The 9,115-nt window shown below is 31.5% G+C and overlaps 1 protein-coding gene and 1 long non-coding RNA gene across 3 annotated transcripts; both read right to left on the bottom strand.

Moving 5' to 3' along the window:
* Positions 1-2,704: 2,704 nt before the first annotated feature.
* Positions 2,705-4,254, bottom strand: LOC127933995 (uncharacterized). 2 transcript variants are annotated; one of them, XR_008147654.1, is made up of 3 exons: positions 4,121-4,254; positions 2,976-3,129; positions 2,705-2,816 (listed from the first exon to the last, which is right to left on the bottom strand). It is a non-coding gene; the product is annotated as an uncharacterized LOC127933995 (long non-coding RNA). The 2 variants fall into 2 exon arrangements; XR_008147655.1 differs by having other exon boundaries at positions 2,707-2,813.
* A 2,153-nt stretch (positions 4,255-6,407) lies between these two features.
* Positions 6,408-9,115, bottom strand: LOC128022833 (eotaxin-like). The gene is made up of 4 exons (XM_052610614.1): positions 9,097-9,115; positions 7,800-7,865; positions 7,374-7,485; positions 6,408-7,204 (listed from the first exon to the last, which is right to left on the bottom strand). The coding sequence occupies exons 1-4, from the start codon at positions 9,113-9,115 to the stop codon at positions 7,072-7,074; spliced, it is 330 nt and encodes a 109-aa protein (XP_052466574.1). The 3' UTR covers positions 6,408-7,071.

The following is a 9,115-nucleotide window of genomic DNA, read 5'->3' as shown; positions in this document are numbered from 1 at the left end:
TAATCATTTATAAATTTTGTTGTTGCCTTCAATTTATACCCTTTTTTTTCAGTTTAGACATTTTCAAGTAATTGAATCAATGACCTTAACATTGCTAGCCCATCTGTTTGTATACAGTAAAAAACAGTGATATTTATAAAGTAAATATTGAACAGTCAGTATTTAAACCATTTACTTTAGGACAATGAGATGTTATATATATATATATATATATATATATATATATATATATATATATATATATATATATATATATATATATATATATAGTCCCCTTCCTTTATATTAAGCATCCATTTCAATTCTTAAGGCTGTGAGAAAAACTAAAGCAGAGTCCTGGGATAGAAAGACACATAGTATGATTTGGGTAATAACAAAAATGTAATAAAAGGCATGTAGTTACTGCATTTTGTTTTCCACAATTCGAACTCGTCGAACTTCATTGGGACTATGGACCCCTGGGGGTCAATGAAGGTACTGCAGGGGGTCTGAGGACATATTCCTCGAAACATATGCTACATGATATGTGCCTATGCCAGAATTTCTTTCTAAATGTAAGGGTAACACTTGGGACTTCCAAGAATCACAATTAATGAAAAATACAGTAACGGATTAAGAGAAGCTTTGTACTGAAAAGTAACCTGAAGCTACCAAAATACAACTCAAACCATATATGAAAACATTTGTGTGTGTGTGTGTGTGTGTAGAGCATTATACAGTATGGTTTAAAAGATTATAATTATAATAACTAACAAAATATGCAATGATAATGTAATGTTTGTATACTAAATAAACAGTGACATAGTGGAAAAAGTAATTAACAATTATTTTACATTCTCAAGGACCTGGAAATGCCAAAAATAAAAAAAATAACACTGAAAATCAGCATCATCTTAAACAAGTCGACTGGCCTAACTGCTCTGACCAACTTAAACAATTTTGTTATTAAAGGAGGAGGAAATCGCACATGCCTAGACATATTTGCGATTAGTGGTAACATGGCTGCCCAGTGGAAGACATGACTATATGCTGATAATTAATTTACCAACGGACTGAAATTAAAGATGTGATATACATTTCCAGTGGTCAGAGTTAAAAACACAACAAAATGTCTTATCTAGGACTAGGAATAATTATTCATTTATAAATGAATAGATTTTGTTGTTGCTTTTTAACTTTATGCACTACTCTATTGAAATTGTTGGACCTTTTTTTTTTTTTTTGCCCTTCCTAACCAATATTTTTACTGGTGGTTTCATGGGGCTGAATGAGAGACGTGACTAGAATATGGCTTCAGCCACAGACGGGAATACAATTACTCAATCTAAGTGATAAATTCCCAGTTGTCTAAGTGACAGAAAATACACACACACATATATATATGTGTGTATTTTCTGTCACTTAGACAACTGGGAATTTATTTATATATTTCAGTTTAAACATTTTCAGGTAATTGAATCCATGACCTTAACATTGCTAGCCAATTGTTCCATATTAATGAAATGAATTTATTCTGAACTTGAAATGTCAGCACCATACACACAAAAACTATTTGAGCAAGTTGTATGTATATTACATCAATATATACAGTAACAGTCATAATTAAGTCATTAATAAAATGATTTTACATGGCACAACAGAGACAAACATTAGATTGAAAACTATGTTGATTTTTCATTATAGTCACCTTATACATTTATCATATTTAAAAGTCATTCAGCCATCCTGATAACATCAGTATACCCTGTGTATATTTAAGTTTTCAAAAAAGTTTTTTTTTTTTAAACTGTAAGACAGAAAAGTAAAAACTTTAGAGTATTTAGCTCACTCATTCTTAAAATTAATTTCCCATTTGAATCTTGCGGAGCCTTTTCTTGTTACGAGACCTGTTAATGAAAAGAAATGTATATTTAAATTTCAAGCTGTCATGGTTTAATTAATTATTTAATTAATTATCTACCAATTCATTACTGAATCAAAACTTCATATTGTGATTACTCTGAACTTGCTTTAAAGATCTCATGAGATGCAATGGAATGTGACCAGTTTTTACAGTTTGTATTGTGGAATGGCAGGAGCTTACTGAACACCCATCTCCTGTTGGAGAAAAAAAATAATTATATATATATATATATATATATATATATATATATATATATATATATATATGTATGTATGTATGTATGTATGTATGTATGTATATATATATATATATATATATATATATATATATATATATATATATATATATATGTATATATGTATATATATATATATATATATATATATATATATATATATATATATATATATATATATATATATATGTGTGTGTATATATATATATATATACACATACATTTTATACAGTCACTCATCAAATTATTTAAAAACTTCTGTCTGTTATCTTGCCCCCAGTGGTGATCCTTCCTTGTGCTGTAGGTGTAGTTGGGATCAAGTTTGCTGTAAAAGGCTCTGTGGAAGATTCCTTTGTCAGTTTCTTTCTACTATCCAACAACTTGATTGCTTTCTTAGCCCAACTGTCATTTGGATCTGAACAAATAATTTTACTTCTCTTGGTGTAGAACCTACACATGGGGGAAAAACACTGATCTCATCATTTAATTATATATCTCTTTATTACTGAATCTGTTTAAATATGTATATTGTGTACATACATATATTATAAAAACCTTGAACTTGCCTTACAGCCCTAACAGGACATGGAACCAAATCTTGTATTCTATAACTCAAAATGTGTCCAACTGGTATTCTGGTGTTTGACACTATAAGGCAGCATGATGGACCATAATCTACTGGAAAAGAACATCAGTAATAGTATTCAGGTGAGTCACCATGGCATTCACAAGAGATGCACATACATGTACACTACCTCATAAAGCTAGCAGCTCAACTTCTCAAAATTTACTGAGGCCAGAACACAATATTACTCTAAAGAGCTAAATAAATCTCACCTGATCCTTCAATACTCATCCACTCCATAGAGAAAAGAATAGCAGTAAACAGAGTGAACTTCATCTTGTTCTGTTTCATACTTCTAATGGTGGAATTCTTGGTTGGGATGAAGGTTCTATGTCAAGGAAGCTCTCTCAGGTCTTCTGTCACAACCTGAAATGACAAATAATAAGGCATAAATATGTTCTTAATAAGCACTAATACATGGCTTATATTCTAGTAATATGCATGCTAATAAGCAACTAATAGATGTTACCTATTCTAAAGTGTTAATTATTTTAAGCTGTTAGACAGAAAAGTAAAAAACTTTAATTTTAGAGTATTTAGCTTCCTCATTCTTTAAAGAAGAATAAAACACCACTCATCTTATTAAGCAACTGATTTACTTTCATTATGTAGTGTTAAACAATTTATACAGAAATACTTACAATAAATGATGCACCTTGAGTCGCTCCGACTGAATATGTTTATATGTAGCATGTTATCAAAATGAAAACATTTGCAATAACCAGTTAAAATGCAATTTCTATGAATTTTCTATTTCTATTTCAATCTTCTATTGATACAATTATTGTTATTTTTAGATGTGGTGTTTATTCCCTTGTACCCCGATGCACCAAAAACAAATAAAAACGTTAACGATTACAATCTTAACATTCCATTTTAGTGCAGTATGTTCACTCCCATTATAAACATAATCGCAAGATTTAATAAAACTGAATCACAGTATTGCCTTAATCGCATTATAATAACATTATGAGAGTACAAGTGTTATTACAGTAGATATGAGTTCAGGAAAATCGTATCCCAAACTCACAAACTGCCTTGAGACTGGGTTGCAAACGCTCTCCCAAGTCTTAAATAGGAAAATGAAAACGAAAGAAAGAAGGCGCAGATTTTAATCTAAGAACAGAAGTCAAATTCAGAGCAAAACAGTATCTTCAATAAACGAACTTCGGGTGAGTGCACATGATCTGTGGCACTCAACGTGGATATAGCCTAAGAAGGTATTAAGTTAGTATAGTTTTGTGCGTGTATGTATGCGCTCCATAAATTAGGTCATTTCGATCAGATGGTTTAGAACTGCTCATCGCTGTCTATTACATTTAAACCTTCCCACTACATTATTAAGTGATCTGGTTACCTGTCAAGCCGAAGTACGATGAATCAACAAAAATGGACTATAAAATTCGGGATTAAAATTCCACGAATAACAGGTTATACTAGGCAGGAACTATATGGGTGGGCCCAGGGCCGGATTTACGCACGTGCCTATGCTCGCTCGGTTTAGGGGGAGGGGGGACGGGGTGCTAAACACAACGAAGAGATATATAATATGTTTTTATTGTTGTTATTTTGTACTGTAGCCAAACCTCAATATTTATACTGAAAACTCACCATACACTGCATTCATCCATCGTGAAGAATAAAAACAGGAAAAAAAAAAAAATACTAGTGAACTTCATCTTGTTCTGATGCTCACTTCAAAATACAGTACACTGCTTGGTCGAAAAGTCTGCTGAGGGAGGTCTTTCAGAAGTTCACTGGCACATGTGTTCAACTTCTGCATGCATGCATTCAAAAAAATAAACAAAACACACAGACACACACACAAATAAAAGCGTTAATGATTATAATCATATATATATATATATATATATATATATATATATATATATATATATATATATATATATATATATATATATATATATATTGTAATCATTAATGCTTTTATTTGTTTTGGGTGCATGGGGGTACAAGTGAACAAGTGTACTGTTAAACCCCTAAACACATAATCTCAAAGAGCAATTGTTAATTGGCCTAAAGTGGGAATTTTTTTTGCCTTTCAGACGTTTGTGAAATATTGCAATGTGAAGCCAAAACATTAAATCACACTCAGTACCATTTAAAAAAAAAAAAAAAAACAGGAAGTGTCCTAATCAAATAAAAGATATTTGAAAAAGATAAATAAAAATGTGGGACACTGAAAAGTATATGATATAAAAGGCTTTTGTAAAAAGCTTTTGGTTATGTATGGTTGAAACATGGGTAATTGAACATCATCAGACAAATAACACAATATGATGTATTGATGCATTTATTATAAACTTTATATAGACTCATTTGTGGTAGATTTTTCTCTTTTCACTATGAATGGACATAGAATACCATGTTTCTGTTTGGTTACATCTTTGTATACTTTTTTTTTTTTTACACTTTACTCTTTAAACTTACATGGTTATTGTTGAGTTATCATCTATACGATGATTAAAAGTAAACTCAGCCCAAGCTGATGTCTGTAACAGGGCCGTGCAGAGACCTTTGGAGGGGCAGGTGCTCAAAGTATAAAAGGGGCACATGGAACAAGGCTTTAAATAGCGCGGTTCAAAATAGCAATACAGCAATATATTGTGATGCATTCCTTGCCGATTTGCGTATTGATATGGATGATAATGTATTGATACAGCAGCAAATGCTATGAAGCAGTTTTGAAAAAGAAAAAGATTAGAAGAGACAATTTTAAGTTTAAAAGGAAAAAAAGGAAAGAAAAATCCACCTAATAATAGCTCTGGGATGAGAAACTGAAATGTCTTAAATTGTCCCAGCCTGATGGCTTTTTCTTCTCTGTTCAACAGAATAATTAAGAACAGCTGATATAGTAAAAACTACAGAAAACACTCTACATTTTCCTCTTTCTCACCAGCCTCTGTCTCCTGGCTTGCTTACCTGCTCTTTCTGTCACTTGTGCGTCTACATTTGCCTCTTTTTCTTCCTCTATCTCCATCTGCTCATCTGATCTATTACTTTCCAGTCTCTGTCCATCTAGGAACAAGGCACAATCTACTATTTCATCATCAATCTATTATTTTAACCATCACTACTATTCTTGCACCTAATCAATAAGTCCACCTTAAATATTGATACAAAACAACAAACAACTGAGTCATGCTATGAAAGCACTGTATAACTTATATAGGCTTATGTTTTATTTATTTTTCCTTTTTATTCAAAACAATTCCAAACATGATTAATATATCAGGAAATATCTCGATTCTCAAACGTGTAAGTAAACGCGTTTTGCACCTTTATAGATTGTTATTTGATCAATAAATGGAAAGGTAGTGTAATCTATTAACTACACATAAAACCCCGACGTTTTACTTAAGTGCCATATCATGCCATAAAATATTTTTAATACGACTGAATTTGTATTCAATGTAAATTTTAATAACAATATTGTAAGTTACTTATTTTAACACTTTCATTTTACAGAGAGTAAAGAACATTTACATTAGCAGGTATTCACAAAAGGAAACGTTATGACAAAAAAAATTAGAGGAAATTTTGCTTTGAGGGCACCAAAGGGCAAGGGGCAGGTGCTCAAGCACCCAACGCCCCCCCCCCCCCCCCCCCTGCACGTGCCTGGTCTGTAACTTAAGTGACAGCAGCACTTATTTATCTAGGAGAGAACAAAAAGCAGTCAAATAGTAAAATGGATCTGTCACGTTCCACACTTTTAATTTTTGGCTAGGTTACCAGGGTTTTCCGTGGGGTTCTATGGACCCCTGGGGGTTCAAGAAGGTACTGCAGAGGGTCCATGGAAAGATCACAACAGAGCATATACAAAGTCTGTGTATTGTATAATTATATTCTAAGTAGTTTATATATTTAACATAATAATATATCATATACTTAATTATTGTGATTTATTAACCAGTGTAAAAATTCTCGCTGCCAGGAATTATGAAAGATTTTGTTTTTACCCAGAAAATAACATTACCAGTCACAGACATAAAGGTTACATTTAAAATAAAGCCTAGCTTTTAAAAGAAAGAAAGAAAAATACATAGAAAATATAAAATAAAAACACTTAGAACAACATTTTCCACAGTTTTTCTCCTCACACTTCCTTTCCTTCCCTTTTACAATCTGATATCATTTCTTTGGGACCCTTATATGAGACCCATTTGTGGTTGTCTCTGACTTTTCCGTATACTCTTCTGTCTTTCTGGTTGTCACTCTGTTCCACTGGCTATTGAGTGGCAGCTCTGTTGCTGTTATCAGATCTGCCCTTCCTCTTCTCCTCTCCGACTATGCTTCTTCTGCAGGGACAGGATCCTGCTCTCCGAGCTTCACCTTGGCTTCATCCACCTTCCGCATGGATCTCTTTGTCCAGGCATTGTTAGGATCAGAACAGAGTCTTTTCCCAGATACAGTCTGGATCCTGGAAAGGAAGGATACTTTGTTATTATTTTTTTCTGTACTTCTAGCAAAGATAACTTCATATTAAAATATTTATATTGTCTTTATTGCAATTCATGTATTTTTAGCAAAGTCAAGCGGACAGTCTAGTTTATCTTATGACTTGTATGTCCTTTAAAGGACTTACTTACACAACTGCTGTTATAGGACATAATTCTTTAGTTTGTATCCTGTAGCTCAATACTTTGTCAAAAGGCGGTCTGCTGCGACCTAGTTTGAGGCAACAACTCAATGTAGGTCCATCTGTAAATGTAAACACAATAATGACAAATTCATTTCAATGGTTGATTATTTATAGTTCATACTTCATGTTGATGAAATGTTTTAGTACAAACTCATTTTAGTACTCATTTAGTACTCATTTAGTACAAAATCATTTTATTCTCACACAAGGCAACATGTACACAAAACCACTCTGTTCTACATCAGAGCTATGGAGGTAAAGTCTCAAAACCACATTTGCAAAGCTTTAACTTTACTCTTTCTATTTCAAGGGCACCATTTGACAAGTCATAAAGGCTTCTTGTTCACAGAGAAAAACTTACCAGCGAATGCACTGAAGGACCCAAAAATGACCCAAAATACACAAGCCGTGAAAATCAGCATCACCTTGATCAAGTCGACTGCTCAAATGCTTTGACCAACTTATACGAATGTGTTATTAAAGAGGAAACCACACAGCTGCCTACCTGCTAGACATAGACATAGTATTTGTGGTAACATGGCTGCCCAGTGGAAGACATGACTATATGCTGCTAATTCATTTAATAACAGACTGGAATGAAAGCTGTAATAATACAATAAATCTAAGTATAATAAATAATAGTATAATAAACACAAGTATAAAAGTAAAAGTATAATAAATAAAGACTAATATTATATAATAAATATTATAAAAAATTATAATATTTTATATATTTTATACTATTTTTTGAAAGGATTATCTTATGCTCACCTGACTGAATTTGTTTTGATCAAAAATACATCAAAAACTGTAATATTTTGAAATATTATTAGGCTATCATTCAAAATAGTTGTTTTCTACTTTAATATACTTTGAAAAGTAATGAATGTCAAAGCTGTATTTTCAGCAGCCAGTCCTCCAGTTTTCAGTGACAGATGATCTTTCAGAAACCATTCTAGTATGAAACATATTTTATTATCATAAATGTTGAAAGCAGTTGTGCTGCTTAATATTTCTGTGGAAACTGTGATATAAATATATATATATATATATATATATATATATATATATATATATATATATATATATATATATATATATATATATATATATATATATATATATATATATTTTTTTTTTTTTTTTTTTTCTTTTTTTTTCAGGATTCTTGATAAAAGTAAACTGCAAAACAACAGCAATTATTTAAAATTGATTTAAAACAGAAATCTGTCTTAATCTTATAAATGTCTTTAATGTCACCATTGATTTACAGTATTGAATTCTTCCTTGTTAAATATAAGTAGATACATTTTATTTTAAAAAATATAAAAAAATCTTACTGAGCAAAACTTTTCAACAGTAGTGTAAATTACAATATTAATGCAAGTCTTGGGTCTTATTGTGCATAATTCTCTTTTCATTGCTTTGTCCTTGTCTTTACATTGTCTGCCTCTGAAACAATCATCTTTCTCGACCTGAAACAATACCTTTCAACCCTTCCCACCAACCACTGTCCCCAATCTTTGATTCAATCAGTTTCTGTCAAATTACAGAAGTAAAACTAGTTGTGAACAGTGATATGTGTTGCCTTACGATAATTACAATACACTTCTAATAACCAGTATGGGTTTTGCATATATAAAATCAAATAATAACATTTCATGTTTCACTGTCCACATTGACGGTCAT

The sequence above is a fragment of the Carassius gibelio genome, chromosome A2 (genome assembly GCF_023724105.1).
Source record: "Carassius gibelio isolate Cgi1373 ecotype wild population from Czech Republic chromosome A2, carGib1.2-hapl.c, whole genome shotgun sequence".
Lineage (NCBI taxonomy): Eukaryota > Metazoa > Chordata > Actinopteri > Cypriniformes > Cyprinidae > Carassius > Carassius gibelio.
The sequence above is the reverse complement of the archived record's forward strand: the minus strand, read 5'-3'. Positions and strand labels throughout refer to the sequence as shown.

What these genes read in the sequence shown, in the direction of transcription:
- LOC128022833 (XM_052610614.1), bottom strand. An exon ending in GGTCATTTTTGGGTCCTTCA is followed by an intron (nt 7,486 to 7,799) that starts GTGCATTCGCTG and finishes TTACATTTACAG; the next exon opens with ATGGACCTACATTGAGTTGT. An exon ending in TGTCCTATAACAGCAGTTGT is followed by an intron (nt 7,205 to 7,373) that starts GTAAGTAAGTCC and finishes CTTCCTTTCCAG; the next exon opens with GATCCAGACTGTATCTGGGA.